This window comes from Gopherus evgoodei, chromosome 10, assembly GCF_007399415.2.
Source record: "Gopherus evgoodei ecotype Sinaloan lineage chromosome 10, rGopEvg1_v1.p, whole genome shotgun sequence".
Lineage (NCBI taxonomy): Eukaryota > Metazoa > Chordata > Testudines > Testudinidae > Gopherus > Gopherus evgoodei.
Genome location: NC_044331.1, coordinates 75545911 through 75568323, shown reverse-complemented (window position 1 = coordinate 75568323; position 22413 = coordinate 75545911). Strand labels below are relative to the sequence as shown.

The 22413-nt window shown below is 43.9% G+C and overlaps 1 protein-coding gene across 1 annotated transcript in view; it reads left to right on the top strand.

Annotated features, from left to right (window-relative positions):
• The first annotated feature begins 5648 nt into the window (after positions 1 to 5648).
• The window catches only part of CARD11 (caspase recruitment domain family member 11), a 71666-nt gene continuing 54901 nt past the window's right edge, over positions 5649 to 22413 (top strand). Inside the window, exon 1 of the mRNA XM_030578689.1 lies at positions 5649 to 6035. Coding sequence (XP_030434549.1) covers positions 6023 to 6035 — 13 coding nt within the window. The 5' untranslated portion in view covers positions 5649 to 6022. The remainder of the gene's footprint in view (positions 6036 to 22413) is intronic.

Here is a 22413-nt window from a genome sequence, read left to right as displayed (position 1 = left end):
CCCAACCATCACCTCTCTAGGGTGGAGACCTATGTCTCTCTCCCTCCTGACCAGTGATTTTAAGGATGCCCAGCTCCCTGACTTACATTGTGATAGCCCCACAAGCCAGACAGCCTAAAAAGGCCTAGGACTATGACCAGTATATTGCCTACAGTTACAAGTTATTACACAGCTTCTTCTAAGCAAGCACATTTATTCTTACAGTAAAAGCATTACAGATAAAACATATTAAGACAATAAAAGAGCCTACAGACATGCTGAAAAGTTGTTAAAGGCCATCCCCAACTCCAACCTAGGGCTCTGGTAGGTTTCAGTCATTCAAAACCCAGAATTGGGTTTTCCCCATGGTTAAAGTTCATATCTGTCTTAGATCCAGAACAACATCTGGGCAGATCTAATTCTTTATACCTTTGATCTTGGCCTTCTGTAACAGATCATCAGCAGACAATTACCCTCTGTAGGCATTGCTTCAAAAGGCTGGGTTTTGTGTAACTGGATTTGGGGAATTTCTATTAACCTCTTTCTAGGGATTTTCCCAGGAAATCCACTTAACACTTATTGTTGCAAAAGTCAATACTTCTCAGGCACAATTTCAGTATAGTCTTTTGAACTCCTTGGTCTCACCTCTATCACATATCCCCGCTAAAGAGGACACACACAGTCCTGGCCCACAATAATACATAATATAATACAAAAAGGCCTTTCAAGAGTATTGCAGGAAATTGACATCTCTGTCACAAAAAGTATTCAATAGTTCTGTTTCTATGCTGTAAAGGAGTTATGTAAACCACATATACAGTACCACAGAGCTTTGGCCTCCAGGACAAATGCATTATATTAATTCTCAGATCAATAGCTTGTGAAATGCATTTCTTGTATACAGGGACTTTCAGAACTATTATGCTGATAAGGAAAGATTTTCTAGGAGTTAAGGGCAGTCTTTGCATGGGCTGGGATTACTGTCTGGGAAGAAGGAAGAGAATCACAGGAATGACAATTTAAGAGCTGGACAGTTTAGTGTTCCTCTGCATCCCACGGCTGATTCTGGTCAGCCTCTCCAGCATGGGAATATCCAAAGACATCTAGCAGCGTTATTGCTGGATTACAGAATGCCTTCCTGGGTGCCAGTGATCCAATTGCTATGGAAAGAGAGGAACAGGGGAAGTTGTGCAAAGAGGTTTCTCCAGTGGAGAGAGAGACTTTGCACAGCTCCTATGGTCTAGTCAAAGAGAGGATGGTTGCCTAGAGACCACAAGAGTTCTAGTTTATGTTTTGGAAGCATTATTGGGAAGGATGCATACAAAGCAAGTCCAGCAACCCGAAGAAGGACTCTGTTAATGTGCTAAATCCACTCTATTGCTTGGCCACCCTGGTAGACCAAATGAGCTAGATTCACCTCCAGGTTATGCTGGTTTCTGAAGGTGTAAACTCAGATACAAGGCTCCCAATGGATAATGTGCTACAGGGAAGGAAGGTACACTGGGATACTGCAGCACATGAGCAAAGCCCCAAAAGTAGGTGGAGCTGGTCGGGAGTGTAATGGACAGGGCAGCTGAAGGATGCACTCATTCACCAGCTTCCATTGGCAAGATTTCTATGGAGCCACCAGAGGAAACTCGACCTCCTCCTCCCTTATAGATGTCCTGATGAAGAGTGGGAGTGGACACAGCTCCTATATTCCCTTTTGGTGAATTTCCTCTTCCAATGCCAGATCCCTTCTCGTCAGAGAGATGCAATTTACACTTTCCTGTACCAGGCTGACTGAATCTGGGCCAAGAAGTTGCAGGGGGAAAATACCGCTTGCTCAAGAGCCTTTTCCATTACACTGAAAATCGAGATCAATGGTAAAAAGAAGTTCTTATGAAAGAAATTGGGACTGAGTGTGACCTTGTGTCTAAGGGCTGGATCATACCGAGCTAATCTCAGTGTATGGGGCTTCCATTTTATTATTAGGATAATTTTAAATCGTGGCAGGTCCTTAGGGTTACTAAAGCCCCAGCAGATAATTAACCAGTCTGTAAGACCCCCTCTTAACCCAGTGAATGCTAGGCCTTTCTTTAAGGCCTTGGCTACACTGGCGCTTTACAGCGCTGCAACTTTCTCGCTCAGGGGTGTGAAAAAAACACACTCCTGAGCGCTGCAAGATACAGCGCTGTAAAGCGCCAGTGTAAACAGTGCCACAGCGCTGGGAGCATGGCTCCCAGCGCTGCAAGCTAAACCCCATCAGGATGTGGAATATGTGCAGTGACCACACTGGCGCTGCGACACACTGGCGCTGCGACCACGCTCACACTTCAAAGCAGCGCTTTGAAGTTTCAAGTGTACAAACCAGGAACAGATCCTAATTCCCTTATGCCCTATTTCCAATCAATTTCCCCTCTGGGAGTCGGGGAAGGGTTGTGAAGGAACTGTGTTGTAAAGGAACTGTGGCTTGGTATTTATGTAAAATATCTTTGGGAAATCTGCCTGTATACGTGTAGAAGTGAGAGCTACAGGCATAGCTAGTCGCAGTGGTTGTGCTGCAAATGGTTCCCCTGGTGTATCTGCATATCAGCTTCCTCTGTGAAAAGAGTAGAAAGCATAAAACAGAACTTAGTACTGTACTTGTTTTCTCAAAAATATCCTTCTGTTTCCTTCCTTCCTTTGCCCCAGCCTTTTGGCCACACTTCCCCAAAAGCTGCAGAACCTCTTATAATGCAGTGTTTAAATGGCGCTTCTGCCAGTAGCACCAATTCAGATATTTGGGGAGGGGGCAGAGCAAAGCCCAGTTCCCCCCATTCCCCCCACCAGTGAGAGGCCAGCTCTCCCTAGGCCAGGAAACCTCCCCTCCCTCCTTCATAGATTCCATGGCCAGAATGGACCATTGTGACCATATAGTCTGACGTCCTATAGAACACAGACCATAGAATGTCCCCAAAATAATTCCTAGCATCTCTCTTAGAAAAACATCCAAAAAAATTGTCAATGACAGAGCATCCATCATGACCCTTGGGAAGTTGTTCCAATGGTTAGTTACTCTCACTTTTAACAATTTACATGTTGTTTCCAGTCTGAATTTGTCTAGCTTCAACTTCCAGTCATTGCATTATGTTGTACCTTTCTCTGCTAGACTGAAGAGTCCATTATAAAGCATTTGTTCCCCATGTCGGTACTAATTGACTGTAATTCAGTCACCAGCACATGAGCCAGTGCCACCAGGAGACAAGTTCTTGGCAGATTCCCCATGCACCGGGATGCAACACCACTAGGCTCGGCTGCCCCTCCGTCCGTAGGAAAGGGCAGCTGGGTCAACTTCAATGGCGTTGTGACACGCAGCCAGAGCGACACTCTGGACCGCTCCAATAGCAGCTGTACTGATGTAGAACAGGACCACTGCTTAAAAATAGTTGGGTCATGGCCTCCTCCGGCTCTGAGGCCTTTGGAACTTTGAACAAGTGCCTAAACATTGCGGGGGCAATTCATGCTTCCGCCCCCAAAGTCCTCTTTCACTGGCTTCTTCCTGCTCAGGAAGCATGGAGCTGAGGAGCATTCCTTGGTCTCCCACCAATCCTCTCTGTAAATGCGCACACACAGTACAGAGATTTCACCACAGGCCGAAAAGGAAATTTTTGTGAGAGGTCTGATAAAAGATGGCCCTCATTTAAAAACTGAAAGAGAAGGAGGTAATGAGGGGTGTACTGGGCTGTGTGTTGTACCGTACTGCAGCTCTCTTCTGGAAATGAGGAACTCCAGTAACCTTTGGTCTTTGGGTTCTTGTTCTATTTGTTAAAGTAATTACAGCATTTTCACAGGAAACTGGATTCCCCTTCAGTTTTGAGCCCTCATCGGTTCCTTCCCCTTGGTGAAGCTTTTGCAATTGCTCCCTAGCCATCAAGGCAAGAGGCCCTGTGGACATAAAGTGGGGAAACCAAGAGGAAGAATTAAAGTCAAGGACGGGGAGGTGAGGGAGGCTGGTCCTAGCCATTTTGCTTCGCTAAGAAAATGTAGTTCAGCCAGCACAGCACATTCTGTTCCTTTTTAAAAAACACTTTCATTAGGGATTTAAGTTTTCTGTTCAGTAATACAACTTTTTGAGACTTACATTTTCTGCCTTGCATTCATTCTTTTCACTTTGCCCTCTCACTTCCTTTACTGTTCTCCGTATTTTTCCATTGGCTTTTTTCATTTGTTTTTCTGTCAGCTGTATTTTTCTTTATAGCATATCAACTGTTCCTTTTTCCTTCTCTCCCCTTCCTCATTCTTTTCCGGTGTAGCGTTCTCTTCCTCGCTCCCTTCTCTCTCTCTCTCTGTTCCCCATTTCCAGTCTCTCTAATTTCTCCACTAGTCTAGCTTCTGTCACACTCTCCTGTTTCCTCCCCAGCAAATACACACACACACACACACACACACACACATGCCTCTTCACCCCCGCCCCAAATTACTCTGAGGCACACACACGGTGGCTCCCTTATCCACACACTAGGGTGACCAGACAGTAAATGTAAAAAATCGGGACACAGGGTGTGGGTGTGTGTAAGAGGAGCCTATATAAAAAAAAGCCCCAAAAATTGGGACTGTCCCTATAAAATTGGGACATCCGGTCACCCTACCACACACTCAGTCTCCTCTTCATCTGTCTCTTTACTCCCACTTAACTCCTGGTGCTTATTCCTGATGAAGCTTCAGGGTGGGTCCAGCCCTATGGCTCCCCCTGCTTGTGGCAGTACAGTGTCTGTTGCATTCTCTTCCCCCTGGAGGCTGTGCTGGCCCCTGCATAACAGTGACCCAGAGGATGTAGGGCTGGAGAGAGATGTGAGCCCTTGTGTGTGGTCATTCCTAGGGGTTGATGTCAGCAATGGCAGGAAGGGTGGTGCTGGGAATATTGGGCCAGCAGAGCAGCAAGGGAGGGGAAATGGAGGGGACATGTCCCCTTACTCCGCATGGCTGTGCCGCTGGTAAGAGGCCTCTTTCCACACTTTGGAAGGTGAAGAAATGCCAATATATGGGGATTTGCCCACGTATGGCCCTGAGCCAGCAGCCCAGCATCAAGCCTGCAGAGGTTCTGCAAGTCAAAGCCCTGCTACATAGTGAAGTCAACCGAGATTTTTCTCCTCCTTGATAAAACATGTAAAATGTTATTTTAAAAATAAAATAATAGAATTTAAATCCCTCCTCCCTTTGTTTAAAAACAACAAAATGAACAATCAGTCAATAACACAGATGTCTCCTGGTGAAGCCTCTGAAACTTGGAAAGGCTGGAAACCCCCAAACTCTGCCTGAAACTGCTGCTCTTGAAACTTTTTGTTTTTCACTGTAGGTTGCAGTGTCCATTCATCCTCTCCCTTCCCCTCTCTGGCTGGCGTGGGCTGTGGGCAGGAAAGGGCTAGTGCCTTGTGCTGGGAAAGGAGCAGTACTGTAACGTGTGTTTGCCATGTCTGCCTTGGCAGCAAAGGGGAACAGATTGTGCAGACTCTGAGCCCTGGTGATGCAGGCAGACTCATAAGAGGCAGGGAGGCAATCTGATACTTCCACCCGACGCTGTAGTCTGTGGTTGTGCTGCTGCTGGGCTGCCCAATGCCTTTCTGGTTTAGAGGCTGAAGTTTGCTTGCAGTGTGCACCTCCGGGCTCTGCTTCCACCTGCGTCCAGAAGCCTTTGCAAGCAGTCCCTGTACTGCGGAGCAGAGGGTGCTCTTGGTTGGGTTTTTTTTTCACCTTTTGCAGATTAATAGAGTCTGGTTTCCTGTCAGGTTTTTGCATTTTCCTTCTCCGCCCCTCCCAGCCTGTGACACAGTTTTTCTTTCTTTCTGTCTTGCCACTTGCTCGTTCTGACACTGGTGCACTTGCATCCTGTATTCCAGATCCCTCTTCTCCCTAGACTCTTGGCTACCTGCAGGGCTGTGGCCCTTGCCGTTCCCTTCCATCCCAGCAGATGCAGAGCACGGTTCACCTCTCTAGGGCTCCTGCAGAGGGATATTTACAAGTGCATGGAGATGACCTAGTGAATTTCACCCAGCAGCAGGACAGCAAGTGAGCCTGGTCACTCATGAGCGCCCAAGGTAAGAACAACAGCCACCTGCCAGACCAACTCCACACCACTGTCGGCTGGGATGGCACTTGGTTCTGATCACTGCAGTTTCCAGTTTCATGCCTCCCCCCATCCGAGGAGACTTCTTTGATAGTCTTTCTGCTAGCTCCTTTCTCACCCTCAGCAGGTCTAGCTCCACTTTGCATGCACAGATACATGAGGCCCAGGTTGCATTCATAGGTACAAGCACATACCAAAATATTTTCGGGGTCAGGAGGAAGAATTGTGGGGCAGGGAAGAGGAAAGGAGATTGATTGACCAGGGCTGGTGCGAGGGAAGTTTCTCTTCTCACCCACAGTACGGTCCATCCCACCCCTTTCTGTAAAACTCGTTTGAGGATTTATGCTTCCTCTAAGTAATAAAACCACTTTGAATGTTTTCTTGCTTTACAGCTGTACTTCTCATTTCTTCCACTCTGTGTTCTTTGACCCTGATATATCTTCTATTATCTTTTCTGCCATCTTTTAACATCTATTTTCCATACAGCATAATTTCTTTATTGTATGACAACTGTTCCTATTTTTCCTTTCATCCTCCTCAATCGTCTTCCTCTTTTTTAAGCCTGTGCAGTGGGCTGCACCTCTTCCCCCAAGTTATTAATTTCTCTCTCTTCTCCCTCCATTACTTTGTTCTTTTCTGTCCTGTTCCCCTTCCCCATCTCTCTGTTCTTCCCTCCTCTAGTCTCTCTCCACTTCCTCTCCCTAAAATCTCTCTCACACATCGGGCTGCCTGCTCTTGCTTTACTTCAGAATTACCCTTCCATACACATGCTGTCTCCCTTTGCATCTGTCCACACTTGGATGATTTGTTTCAAAAGATTCCCAATCCCCGTAAAATCCCCCATCTCTCTTTCTCAATCACACACACACATGCCTATGCACATTTATTCCATCATTCTCACTAATACACAATGAACAGCCTCACCCTTCCCCACACTGACTGTCTGTCACACACACAGCCTCCTTGCATCTCCCTTTATAACACATAGCTTCCTCTCCATGCACATTTGCACATATATACGGGCTCCTCTGAAAAGGAGCCATTCTCTCCTGCTGCAAGTGTTCTCCTCTTCCAACAGTTTCTCTCTCACCCCTCCCCCCAGTTTTTCTGTCCTCCCATTGCTCCCCAAGTTCTGGCCCAGCCCTTCCCCCTGTATCCCTGTCTGTCCCAGGTTTCTTCCTGCTCCCCCCATGTTCCTATTGTCTCTTCTCCCCCAGTTTTGCCATACTGGACTGGAGCCCACCTGGGGGATCCAGTTCTCTGTTGCCTCCCTGCCTTTGCGTCCCCCCAGTGGTGCCTGCAGGAAATTTGGAGGAAGTGCTGCCATATCTGTGCTTTCCCTTTCCATTGCAGGTATAGGAGCAGAGCAGTGGGAGTGGGGGTGGGCAGAGAAAAGGAATAGTTTGGTCCAAAGTGTCCTTGGAGAATGATCAAGAATCACAGAACAAGATATGTGCTTCAAAAACTGGACAAGGAACTTAATTGAAATAGAGAAAACAATTACACTGTTCCCTCTGCCTGATTGCAGAGCTTCTGCTCAGGACCAGGTTGTCCTGGTGATTGTCTTGGATTATCAAATCCCAAAGATGTAGACTCTGATAAGTGTGTGTCTCTCCACTAAGACTATGGTGTGATTGCTACCAGAACCTCACAACCATTCAGCAGAGGTTAGAAACAGCTGAAGAGGCTACCTGTTTCTTCTGTACTGAGAATTTTGATCTGTCTCAAGCATGTAGGATATTGGGGTAATAGGGTGATATTGTGTCCTGGTTTAAGTTTGGATACATTTTGGACTGGATTGTGACACTTGAAAGGAAGGTCTGAGACTTAGATTTGACATCTCTCAGCCTCACATCCTTAAATCAGGGCCATTTAAGATGAAGATTTACTTCCAGGACTGGCAGTGTTGTTCTGATTTCAGATTTCTTAGTAAAGCAAGGGAATTGCCTCGTATCCCAGCACAACTAACAAGGGGTTTTTGTGTTCTGGAATTCTTCTAGCAATCTGTCCTGCTCTCTCAGATGGTCTTTCCCCTTGTAGATTGCAGGGGGAGGGGCAGGAAGGCCTGCAAATAGCATGCTTGAAATGTGATAGCATCCCAAGAGTTGGCCATCTATGGCCTTTTGTCAGTGACCATTCCTTCCCGAATGCTGAAACAGCAGCATTCTAATTTTTCTGTCACTGTTAACTTGTGGGCCTATTGAGAAATAGAATTTCTACAAATCGAGAATATTATCACAGGCTCCCAGATAGTCGATTGCTTTTTTTCCCCCAGCTCTAGTGTTATTATTTCTCATGGTCTGTTGGCTAGTTTTGTGGGCATGAAAAGTACTTTGAGTCAGGGGCACTGGGGGGTGATTAGTGCCCCTACAGTGAAAATATTTGGGGTGTGGCTCTATCATTCTGCCCCCCAATGTTTTCCACCCCCACACTATCTCATGGAGACAAGAGGGGGACCAGAAGGAAGGGCTAGAGTGGCCACCAAGGTGCACAAGATCAGGCTGGCCACCGGGGAGCAGGTAGGACTCCCCAGCTCAGCCTGGGCCTATCTTTCAGACACTAGCCACTGTCCTGGTGGAGATGTGCAGCGTTGGGGAGGGGCAGGAACACATGCATCAGATGCTGGGGTGGGGGATAGGACAGGGCACCAGCACCTGAGCAGGGTGGCAGGGGGCCAGTAACTAAAAAGTGTGTGTGGGAGCTCAGGGGGCACTGGGCACCAACCACAGAGGAACAGCCACTGGAACTACTACGAAGCCTCTTCCCAGGCTGGAGCCAGCGCCCTGCCCTTCCCCAGTCATAATAGCTCCCTTGCTCCCCCTTTTATCCCTCCACTGTCCCATTCACAGGGCACTCCCCTGCCCCTTGCTTTCAGTTACACCATTTTAGTCATTCTGCATGATTCCATCTTGTGTTGTAGGTTCTTTTGTGTGCTGGGCCCCACACCTGACATTTTGTGAGGCCCTGGCATGTCTCGTGTACCTTTTCATTATGTCATCCTGCAAGGATTGTGGGACTACAGTACAATTGCCATAGGTAATCAGACCTTCTTTTTCACAATTTCCCTCTCACTGCACCAAGCTGCAGGCTGGGACACCTAATAATAACTGGCATTTGAAAATTTCCCCCCAGGGCAACAATGTCTTGGCTGTTCAGTTCATAGCCCCTAGGTTTACCCCAGTCTGCTCCAATATAGGTCTAAAGGTTAACACCACTTTGCCTTCCCTTCCACTGGACTGAGAACAGTTACTCCAGAATGAAGAATCGGGACATCAGTCTTTGACTCCAAGACATTTTCACGTCACTGTCTCCAGTAAGAGATGGCCCTGACTAAGTGAATAACGAACCTTATAACGTGTGTGGAAACAGTACAGTCTCCATCCATGCACCTCTGTCAATTTATCGCCATTCTGATTTCCAGCAACTAAATTTGGACCCTTCATTGAACAAACTCTCCCAACAAATTTAACTTTAGTGACCAAAAGCTGTTGCCTGTTTAGAGCCAAGGGAAAGCAGCAGCAATTCGGACCACTTACAAAAATGAGGGTTTTAGACAGTTTTTCTCTGATTCTTCATTTTGCTCTTTGGGCAAATTATGACTCCCGTTAAAAAGCCAATAACAGTTTTTTAAACACTTAGGGCAGGTCTAGACTTCACATGCTGCATCAGTGCAGCTGCACTGCGATAGCACTTGAATGAAGACACTCTATGCCGACGGGAGAGAGCTCGCCCATTGGCACAGTTCCTCTGCCTGCCCGAGATGCGGTAGCTGTATTGACAGAAGACGTTTATTACGACACTCTGGGGTGACATAGTTATACTGATTTAGATCTGTAGTGTAGACCAGACCTTATTTTCTCTGAATTATGTGTAAATTCATCCCTTTGGAACCTCATGTTTTATGGGACGAGCTTCCAAGCCATTATGTGAAAGCTTCAAGAGTCTGCCAGCCCCCTCTGCAGACAATCTCCAATGCTGCAAAAACAGCAAACCTGTGCTATTTCCAGTGTACTGTTTATAATAAAAATCTGTCTTGAATGTTTGCTTTAACAGACTTTTAGCATATTTTGAGCCCAATCCTGACTCCTTATGCAAGGAATGTAAGATCAAGCCCTTTATTGGTTTTAACATAAACCTTGGGCCAAATTCTCCATGGTTTTGCCTGTGCGACTCTATTAATGTAAGTAGGCTTGCCACAGTGTAACAGAGAGGAGAATTTCACCCCCAGAATTTAATGCTCCATGCTCCAATGTCAAGAGTTTTGATGAATTTATGAAAACACATCAGAAACTGACAAAAAGTGTTTCCATAAATCAAACAGTTACTAGAAAGATACTCGGGTCAGCTTTTAATAAAGTTCTCCATTTGACTTTTCCCTGGCAATCATCGTTGTTTGCCCTGCACTCCAGTTGTAAACATTTGTTTTGATACATGCAGGAGCCTTCACAGATGACCACTTTCCAACTGGAAAACATTGACTGTCAAAAGTCTGAACAAACTTGTAAATAATGGAGTGAGCAAGAAAAAACTAAGCCCATTTATAAAGGCTGCCACATGTCTATTTTTGCTCTGGTTCAAACTGGTGTGTGAAATGTGGACATTCCCTCTGGTTTTGGGCACTCCTGGTGGAGCCACAACATTCACTAGGGTTGCATGGTCATAAATGAGAGTGGTAGTTGACCCATTACATCTCTCTTAGTAAATAACATCCATGTTGATGCACTGCAGTCAACACCATAGGATCTGATCTTTCACCACTGAAATTATTATTTAGTATTTGTATTATTATAGCATTATGGTTATGGTGGATTATAGTCTGTTAAAAAAAATTAAAAACATTTTATGGTTCTTATTTACATATTTTTTCTTTTAAAAATAAACCTGTTTAAAATGAAATATGAATTGAATACAAAATATATTTGTCACATTGTACTCTATATGATTTCTTGAAAATATGCTAATGAGCGTGAATATGGTGCAACTGAAATATGCTTCATGCAAAAGGTTTCTTGTAAGGTATCATTACAAAGCTTATAATCTGCTGAGTGTGGTTATTCTGTTTGTATAAATGAATCACTCTTTTATCAGAAACTAGAAATATGAAATATAACTCTGAGGTCCTATTGTAGTTATGCAAAGTGTGGGCCACTAATGGTAGATTGGAATCTTGATGGCTCCCATCAACCAGGACAATTGACTGTGGATGGCTCTGTTTATTTGCAGGCCTTCCTGTGAGTCAGGCTGGGAGGAATGAGGGCTTGGAGTTTTACAGTGACATGTGATCATGTCACCTGAACCGAAATCCATCTCCAACCTGGTGCTTTTCCATTTAGAAGGAGGGGGTGGGAACGCAGAGAGGGACAAAGGATTCCTGGCTTGTGCAAAAGATATGTAAGGAGGTAGAACAGAACAAAGGGGACTGCAAGCATAATAAATCCCCTAGCTACCACCTGAGCTGGAACAAGGGCTGTACCAGGGGAAAGGATTGTGTCCAGACTAGGAAGGCGTCCAGTCTGTGATAGAAGCTTATTGAAACATCTCTGAGGGTGAGATTTTATCTGTATTCTGCTTTCTTACTGTGTTAGGCATAGATTTGCATGTTTTATTTTATTTTGCTTGGTAATTCACTTTGTTCTGTCTGTTATTACTTGGAACCACTTAAATCCTACTTTTTGTATTCAATAAAAATCACTTTTTACTTATTAATTAACCCAGAGTATGTATTAATACCTGGGGGAGCAAACAGCCGTGCATCTCTCTCTATCAGTGTTATAGAGGGTAAACAATTTATGAGTTTACCCTGTATAAGCTTTATACAGGGTAAAATGGATTTATTTGGGGGTTGGACCCAATTGGGAGCTGGGGATCTGAGTGCTGGAGACAGGAGCACTTCTTAAGCTGTTTTCAGTGAAGCCTGGGGCTGTCGGGGGGACGTGTTTCAGACCAGGGTCTGTGTTTGCAGCAGGCAAGCATGTCTGGCTCAAACAAAGCACGGTTCTGGAGTCCCAAGCTGGCAAGGAGAACAGGCTTGGGGTAGTCCCAGCACATCAGTTGGCAGTTCCCAAGGGGTTTTCTGTGATCCAACCCTGTCACAATGTTAAGGGCTAAATTTATTATAATCTCTTAAAACATTTAAATAAAAAATAAATATGCTGAATCCAGGAGCCTTTATCAAGAACTTTGAGTTTAAAGGCTGCTTTTCTATATTAAGAAAGATCTTTTCCCTCTAATTCTAACTTTTGAGGTCAAGCTTTATAAATGCGGCACAATAATAGTAATTAAGCAATATACAATTTACCATTTTCTAACATATTAAAAATGTACAGTTCATAAGAATCTGAAAATATGAAACTATATAATTGCTGAAATAAATATATATATAGTTATAGTGTACTGTCCTAGATAGCAAAAAGATGTACCAAATCTAGTATAAATGCTCTAATTAGTTGTAAATCAATATGTTTTAATGGTTATATCAGCCCATGAGAATGCGCCTTTCTTTTGAAAAATAACTGAAGTGCAAATGGAAATCAGTTATTTAAATCAAGGCTTTACACTTGGTTACTTAAATCAGCCATCCACCCTGCTAGGAGCCCCAGTCTTGGAGCAGGACTCCATTGTGCTGGGTGCTGTACGTACACAGAACAAAAAGCCCCCGCCCAAAGACCTCGCACTCTAGTCACTAAGAGTCAGATCCTGGCCTCACTGAAGTCAGTGGGAGTTTCGCCATTGATGTCGGAGGAGCCAAGATTTCACCCTTAGGAGCTTTGCCCACCGACTTCTGCAGAAGCTGGCTTGGGCTCATAGAATGCTGCCCTCATTGCTGAGGCTACAGTGCCTCTATTGTACAGTGCCTGTATTTTTAAAAAAGGGAAAAAGAAAAAGAATAAGTGTATTTTCAGTACAGATGGATTTTTACAAGTGTGCACGTCAAACAGCCTCCATGTCCCCCACCCCAACATTTCCTCAGAAATGCTGCCTTCACCCTCCTGGCTGGGTCGGTAGTTTTAATGGAGGTGAATATTTTCAGGAGAGTAACCTTTCTGCTTGTGATTTGTTCAAGGGCTCAGGAGTTATAACGGTCGCTGTAAGAGTTATATGATTGCTATCTGTGGCACAGATCCAACAAGGTAATAAAAAGCGTGTCTGTTCTAGCTTCCTCAGCCACTTTTTTCTCTCCTCTTGCCCCCCCTCACTTTTGCCCCTTGCAGACAAAAAGGGAAAACAACGTCAGTCTATTTAAATTGCAGCTTTGGCAGAACTGGGTGATACCCATTTCACATATGACATGTCCTAAATGTAGTCGGTGAAGTACTTCTTTCTGGAGGATTGTCACAATGGCTTCAGTTAAAGTTACAAGTGGTTTTCAGATTTTATTTTAAATCTAGACCTCTCTTCCCCTCCACATTCTCCTGCCAAATATTTGGCTTCCAGAAGAGACTAAATTTAGTGAGGCCATATCCTGCCGTCAGTCCACATGCAAAACTATCTACTGAAATCAGTGGGGAGTTTTGCATTTAAAATCACTGGCAGATAGGGCTCTTACATTTTTATACAAAAAACCCTAGTACATTTTGCAAAGCTCATGAAAGTAAAGAACGAATAGCACTATTAACAGCTGGGCATAATGTATGTAGTTCCTGTGCAAGTGTAGCAGAGGGATAGTTCTTGTAAAAGCCCCACTAGGCCTCATCTGCTTTCACTGCTGTATGTGGCATTGCTTTCCAATGTTATCAGCTGCGATGAGTCTGTGTAGCAACTCAACAGGAAAGAGGAATGTGTCAAACATCCCTGGAAGTCTCTCAGAAATGCCAAATTAAATGTAAATATACATAGTTCTGTATAAATACTGAAGGCTTAGTACTTGTTTCTTCAGTGACTGAATCTCTGTGTAAAGTAAATAGGTATAGCGATGACAGATGCTTGGATTCTGATGTCTAAAGTCTGTTTTGGCATAGTCAGATATACTCTCTCTTTGCACGCATATCATGCTATTCTGTGAGCCCTCTTAAACAGTAACATTTTAAAGTAAATTGGGTAAAATTGTGAGAAAATTCATAAGCATGAAGCAAAAAGAACAGGAGTACTTGTGGCACCTTAGAGACTAACAAATTTATTTGAGCATAAGCTTTTGTGGGCTACAGCCCACTTCTTTGGATGCATAGAATGGAACACAGAGAAAGAAGATATTTATACATACAGAGAACATGAAAAGGTGGAAGTAGCCATGCCAACTGTAAGCAGGAAGGTTCCTTATCAGTGTTAGAAAAACAATCTTTGGACCTGATCCAAATCTCATGGAAGTCAGTGGGAAGACTCCCATTGACCTCCGTGGGCGCTGGATTGGATCCCTTCATTGGTGATTAAGTTTTCCTCATTAACGTGGATAAAATAGGATATTTTCTATGTGAATGCCGGAATAGGCTATATGGTGGTAGTATGTTCATGGATGCCATTAGCAGTTAACAGATTGTTTCCCTTTTGTTTTGTGAGTATGTGTGTATGTGGACATATGTTTATAAACTAATTCTGAAAAATTTATATGCGATACATAAAATACTTCTACATAATGATCATTGTAACAAATATCAGTATGTGCAATGCTAGATTGGTTAATGGCTATGGGTTTGTTTAATGGGCTTCCGGATATTGTTTCTACACCTAAACAGAAGAGCCATTTCCATAAAGATTAAAAATAACAATGAAGAAACTCTTAAAATATTTCCCTCTGTGCAATCTGAATCCTGAGCATAAGTAAACGGGGAAAACACCTGAAGTCGCTTTACTCTGTGTGTGTGTGTGTGTGTGTGTGTGTGTGGGTGTGTTTTAAATAGGATTATTTACTTTCTTCTTGCAGCACTCTATGGGTTCTTCCAAAACTCTACCACTGCACCTTAGTCGGGAACAAGAACGAACTCTTCCATTCCAGATCTCGGTCCCACACTGCAGCTCCTATTTATTGGCTTCTCCTGAACAAAGAATTGCAGTTCCATCAATCTCTAGTGGCTTTGTAGTATACCCAAACATCCACTTTGTTGAGATTATCAAACTCATTTCACTGGTGACCTGAGAGAGTTGTGCTTCTTTTTGCAGCCTTTACTATGAGAGATGTTGATGCAATGTGAAATGCAAAGTATTTAAACTCCTGTCTCAAGTCAGAAAGAGTGTACTTTTTTTTTTCTTCTACTTTGATTGTTAGAAGAAATGAAGGAGCCTTATGTTTCCTGTAGGGCTGGAAACACTGAATCAGTTTCTTTTTACTTGAAACTCTATGGTCAGAAGGGAGGATGGGACTTCTGAGACATCTCCAAGTGGAGTGTTGTTGTACATGTTGGTGTTTGTATGACTCCCCTGTGCTTACTGGGGCTAATGACAGTAGGAGCCTCCTGGTTAAGTGCTGCTGACAGTTATGGACATGCAATGTCAGTGAATTCAGGGGTGTTGCACAGGTGTGAGAATATGTTGGCCTTTTGTATACATTATTGTTGAGGATAGATTGAACTCTCCGCTTCAAGAAAGCAATCAGAAAATGATATTCGTTGCTGAAGGGCTGGGCAGAAATGCTGGTAATTTTAACCATCACTTTGGGGGCTGGCAAGTTGTCAGAAAGGTTCTGACCTTTTTCCTATAATGTGGAAGCCACAGTGACTCAAAGTTGCATCATCATGACATTGATGCTAAGTCACAACCTGATAGTGTGTCAGCCTGAAGCTATTTCACCAGGGACAACATCAGAAAAAATAGCATTTGAGCCTGTTAAATTACAGGTGTCACCGGCCCTATATGGCATCCTTGGGCCTACATTTGAAACATTGGCTATTGGAGGCAAGCAAGGGGCAGAATTTCATTTTGGATAGAAGTTGACAAATTGTAAACATTCTTTGTTTCTCTTTCTTTTTCTGATATCTAGGTTCCACCTGCCTGAATTTCATATATAGCTGAACTTTGTTTTTAATGGGCCCATTATTGATTTATGAGCAGAAGAAAAAGTTGAATTTGTGAATACTGATAGAATCACAGAAACGTAGGGCTAGGAGTCATCATGTCCAGGCCCCTGTGCTGAGGCAGGACCAAGTGAACCTAGACCATCCCTGACAGGTGTTCGTCCAACTCGTGTTTAAAAACCTCCAATGATGGGGATTCCACAACCTCCTTTGGAAGCCTATTTCAGAACTTAACTACCTTCAGAGTTACAAAGTTTTCCCTAATATTTAACCTAAATCTCCCTTGTTGCAGATTAAGCCCATTACTTCTTGTCCTACCTTAGTGGACATGGAGAACAATTGATTACCATCCTCTTTCTAACAGCCCTTAACATACTGGAAGACTGTTATCAGGTCCTCGTCTTCTCGCTCGCCTCTCGTCATCTTTTCCCAAGACTAAAAATGCCCAGTTTTTTAAACTGTTCCTTAGAGGTCAGGTTTTCTAAATCTTTTATCATTTTTGTTGCTCTCCTCTGGACTCTCCACGTCTTTCCTGAAGTGTGGTGCCCAGTATTGGACATAGTGCTCCAGCTGAGGCCACCTGGTGCCTGGCCTTGGCACTGGTGCTCCAGCTATGTACCAGTGCTGAGTAGAGCAAGACAATTACCTCCCGTCTCTTACCTATGACACTACTGGTAATGCATCCCAGAATGATATTAGCCTTACACCTGTATCACATTGTTGACTCTTATTCAACTTGTGATCCACTATAACCCTAGATCCTTTCAACAGTATTCCCTATTTTGTAGTTGCGCATTTTGATTTCTCCTTCTTAAGTGAAGTAGTTTGCATTTGTCACCTTTGTCCAGCTTGTCCTTGTCTGTCTCTCCACGAACGCAAGTCAACGCCACTGCCCTAATTAGCTGTTTGCCGCTCAGCCTCCCTAGCCAGGTTTTAACCCTCTGAGGCCAATGCGGGGAAGGTGCCCTGTCACATTGCTGTAATTTCTGCTGTGTCCTTTGCCAGTATTACACAGTTATCGGCAAAGGGGAGATGCATTAACTGTTCATCAGTTCTGGTTCCTTCTTCCCAGTTCAGTTTCTTGAACAGTGACTCCAGTACTGCTGCAAACAGCTTCAATGAGATTATGTCGCCTTGTCTGATTTCTCTGCTTACAGTAATAATGCAGGGGACGTTAAATAATGTTATTTCTGTCAAGCAGTTGTGGTTAATTTCTTCCAGCAGGTCGATGTATCTCGGGTTGATTCCGATTTCATTGAGTGCGTTGAGTACAGCATTGATCTCTACTGAGTCGAATGTCTTTTTATAGTTGACAAATGCAATACACAATGGTACTTTGTATTCCTTGCATTTTTCAGTGAGCTGCTGAACTGAGTGGATGTGATCAATTTTCACATACCCTGAGCGGAAACCAGCTTGTTCTCTGCTTTTGTGCATTTCAAGATCCCGCTTAATCCAATTGAGTATGATGCGGGTGAAGACTTTATACACTTGTGAGAGGACTGTAATCAGACAGTTGTTGCTCATTTCTTTTGAATCACTTTTTTTCATCAATAGTATTGTTTTTGATTTCTTCCATGCATATAGAAGACACTTTGCACTTGTCTTTACTGAATTTCATCTTGTTGAATTCAGACCAGTTCTCAAATTTGTCAAGGTCATTTTGAATTCTAATCCTGTCCTCCAAAGTGTTTGCAACCCTTCCCCTCTCCCTCTCTCCCTGTTTAGTGTCCTCTGAAAATTTTATAAGCATACTCTTATCGATATCTGAAGTTGCCAAATTTAATTTGAATTTTCCCAAGGTCTCCTCAGCACTGGTATAGTGGATGTTTTGCCAGTTAGGATTGGGGTATTGTCATAAACAGATAGCTAAGGGTTAATGTCTCTTTCAACTGGAAAGGAGTAACCTGAAACACCTGACCAGAGGACCAATCAGGAAACAAGACTTTTTCAAATCTGGGTGGAGGGAAGTTTGGATGTGAGTTCTTTGTTCTTTGTCTTGGGTCTGACCCTCTCAGCTCTGAGAGTGATCTTTCTGTCTCCTGGCTTTCTAATCTTCTGTTTCCAAGATGTAAGTACAAGATAGTAAGACAGTAAGGTTTATATTGTTTTCTTTTGTATTTACATGTGTGTAGTTGCTGGAATGTTTTTTGTATTCTTTTTTGGATAAGGCTGTTTATTCATTTTTTTCTTTTAAGCAAATGACCCTGTATTTGTCACCTTAATACAGAGAGACCATTTTTATGTCCTTTTCTTTCTTTTTTATGTAAAGCTTTCTTTTTAAGACCTGTTGGAGTTTTTCTTTAGTGGGGACTCCAGGGAATTGAGTCTGCAGCTCACTAGGGAATTGGTGGGAGGAAGAAGTCGGGGGAAAATCTCTTTGTGTTAGATTTACTAACCTGACTTTGCATACCCTCTGGGTGAGGGGGGAAGTACTTGTGTTTCCAGGACTGGAAACAGGGACGGTGGAGTCCCTCTGTTTAGATTCATGGAGCTTGCTTCTGTATATCTCTCCAGGAACCCAGGGAGGGAACACCTGGAGGGGAGGAAGGGAAATGATTTATTCCCCTTTGTTGTGAGAGTCAAGGAATCTGAGTCTGAGGGTCCCCCAGGGAAGGTTTTGGGGAGACCACAGTGTGCCGGGCACTGTATAGATCCCTGGCTGGTGGCAGCTTTACCAGGTCCAAGCTGGTAACTAAGCTTGGAGGTTTTCATGCTAACACCCATATTTTGGACGCTAAGGTCCAGATCTGGGAAAAATGTTATGACAGGTATGTTGGCAAATTACTGCAGAGCATGTATCCTAGAAATGAGTGTGCTCTGATCAGCTTTTTTATGATTATGAATGTTATTTGGGATAAAAAATTCAAAAGCACCTAAGTTATAAGCCTGTTTTTTCCTGGACATTGCCTCTTTTTTGATCCTCCATCCTTTGTCTAGGAGGATTTTTCAAATAACAGGCAGTGTCCAGGACTTTTCAGAGCCAGATGCTGCAGCTCAGAAAGAGCCCCAGTTGGTCTGCTTCCAGATGGGTCCCTTCCCTGCATTGACAGCTGATTGGGCCATTCCTCTGCAGCCACAGCTGTCGAATCCGGCCCACCCAGGCCCTGGCTCCTAGCCCTGGGGAGTGGGCTCACAGAGAGGCTCTAATTGACAGCTGTTGCTGCATCCTGGACTTGTGTCACCAGGACAGGGAGCAACGCTGTCCCGCCCCACCTCCAGTGAGTACTCCTGCTGCAGGTATCACCTCCAGCTCCCCCAAATGTACCCTCCTCTAGATCCCTGCCTCCCCTCCCCCGCAGAGTCCTCTTTTTGGAGATCTGAAATATGGTAACCCTAAAGTCCTGTTTATTTTAATAAGAATCCCAATGGGAGTTAAGCAACTAACATTTTGAAAATGGGATTTAGATTTCTAAGTCACTCAAGTGCTTTTGAAAATTTTACCCTTTGTTTCCTCTTAAAAAAAAAAAACCCCTCTGAAAAGACAAAACAAGTTAACAACCGAAAGTTAAAGTTGTGACAGATGAGTTTTAAAAAAAATCCCAAGGAAATTCATAGTTAATAGTTCCATTGCATTCTTAACTCACCACATTATATCAAGGTATTGTAAGGATGTCAAATGCTGATTAAGTAGCATAACGTATTTGTTGTAGTGCCCAGACATTAAAGAAGAAGTTGAGAATGGAGTGTCAGGCGTAATTGTCCATTTTCTCATTTTATTGGCTTGTGTCACATCCCTAACATTACTTTAAATGTAGCTTTGTGTATCTTTGAGTTTCCCCTTATTTTCCCAATGGCTAGTAATATTTTGTGTTGTAGTTTTCCTCTCTTTTATGCGCCATGTTTTCCATTACTGTCACCAGCCCTGCCAGGATGTCCTTGGAGAGGCGCCTTAATGGAGCTGTCCCTGTTAAAGAAATTCAATGTGATTGAGCTGCAGCAAAGAATCAAAATCCAAATATCTGAAAGGGATGAATAATAACTAGGTATTAAAGCATATTGGTTATTTATTACTGGCAGAAGGCAGGGAAACATTAGCATGTAAAAAGCTTCATATTAATCACCGATGGTGAGTGGAAACCTGAAAAGTCACCTCTATCTTTGCTAACTCCATTTTCATTATTCCTGATGTGTTATCACTCTTCCAGTCCTCTCTCCCCCAACGTCCACAGCTGGTAAGAAATAATTCTGAACAGGTAGGCTACAGAAACAGACAGGGTTAATTATAGGAAATAGAAGTAGCCAGGATGCCAAAATAGGGTAAGTAGTTTCTTTATTTTTCACCTGCTCAGATCCAGCTTCAGCTACAGTCTGCAGGGAGGAGGGTGAGAATAGAACCCAGAAACTGAGCTGTTGTTCACTGTTCTTCATCAGGGTATAAACTGGGCCTGCAATCTCAGCTGGGGAAAAAATCTGAGAAATGGAGGGCAGTGCAGTGATTAGAGCAGGGCAGTTGGGCATCAGAATTTCTGGGTGCATTCCTGGCTCTGTTGCCAATTCAGAGTGTTCCTCTGTCTACCCACATGTAAAGTGCACATAATGATCCTTATGTGCCCCATGGAGGTGTTGTGAGAGTTAAATGATGTTTGTAAAGTGCTTTGATTTGATCTGAGAGGCTTTACCAGCAGTCAGGTACCAGCACCTGGCACTTTCCTGAGCCAGCATTACAAAGCTCTTACTTTTCTAAACAAACATCAGAGATGTAAACTCCCTGCCTTTAGGCCATGCTGAGGACAAGAAGATCCTGTTTCATCTGGAAAATCCTCAGCAGCCCCAAGCCACCTCTGTAGCAATTCCACACTGGGTGGAATGCTGCTCATAGCCACTGTTTTCCATTACTGACCAGAAGAACTGCCTCTGGGTATGTCACATTGGTAGGCAAACTGTTTGTAGGCAACCTCATGCCGGCATCTTTCAGGATTTTAAGACCTGCCCTGAAGTCTCAGCAATGAAGCCAGAAGAATTAAATAGTAACCAGGGCCAGTGCTGTTAAGGCCCATCTACTTTAGAAAATATTAGCGAGACGAAGGTGGATGAGGTAATATCTTTGATTGGACCAGCTTCTGTTGGTGAGAGAGAGACAAGCTTTTGACTCTCTCTTGCACCAACAGAAGTTAGCCCAGTAAAAGATATTACCTCACCCACCTTGTCTCTCTCGTATCCTGGGACCAACATGTTTACAACAACATTGCATACAACAATGAGAAAAGATTGTCATTTACAGCACTAGTTCAAGTACCAGCAGTGCTCTTGCCCACCCACAGAATTGCTCCAAATGCTTCCAAAATAGTCCAGAAATCGTTTCACTTGCACTAGCCCGGGCAGCTACTGTGAACATTGCCATCCTCACCAATTCATTCCCAACCATTTTGCTGCTAGAATAGGTAGGAAGTGCAGGTTTTGTGGTTGCACTAGTTCAGGCAGCTCTCCCAGTGTTCTCCCACAGTGCTTCCCCGCTTTTCAGCGATGACTCTGTACAGGATTGTTTGGGTTTTTTTGGCAACTTGTGATCCTCCGCCAGGTCAAAAAGGACCTGTGCATCTTTGCTCTGTACTTACCTCAGGCAGCTGTGGCTATGTGGTTGTGCAGGAACCTGGCACACTCCTTCCCCCTTACAGACTGATACACAGACCCAGTTGCAAGAACTTCTGTCTCCTGCTGCTCAGAAGCCGCATCAGAGGAGCTGGCGCAATAACACACGTCCACACACTCCCAGGAACAAGCCCCTTGCTCTTAGCGTATGTCTTCACTGCAGCCGACCCATGTCAGCTGGCTCAGGCGATCGCAGTGTAGACATTCAGGCTCAGGCTGGGGCCCGAGTTCTGGAACCCTACCTCTTCATACAACCTCCTTTCCCTCTGGAGCTAAGGGAGCTAGAAACATGGTAAGCTCAGAGGCAAGGGTGCACAGCCCACAAATGCCTGGATGTGGGCTGAAGACTCCTGTGAGGGACAGTAGGTTTCTGTATATTTTGCAAAACTCTGGTAAGTCCCCCAGTGCTCCTCTTCTGTTGTTCTTTTGCACTTTGTATGTTGCTGTTTCACACTGGAGTGATTGCTACCATAAGGAAAGAGAATCCTTCCCAACAAAGAAAAACGTGGCACAACAGCCTTAAAAGAGCTGAAGTTCTGGCAGGGAAAAGCAGGAGTTAAACTGGCTGCTACATAACAGTTGTGTTTTATGCTTGCCTGTCACCTCGGTCTCATTTTCCATGGTGGCTTCATTAGCAGTGAGCTGCTAATTAAATTTCATATTTATGATGAGAAAATAAAATCATTGGACCTTTTTTTAAATAGTCATTTCAATTTTTTTTTTTTTTTTTGCATTTTGGCTCAGGCAGCTGAGTCAGCAGTAGAGAGTCTGCAAAGATGAAACTTCCCAGCTTTCACAAGGAGGATAAACAGA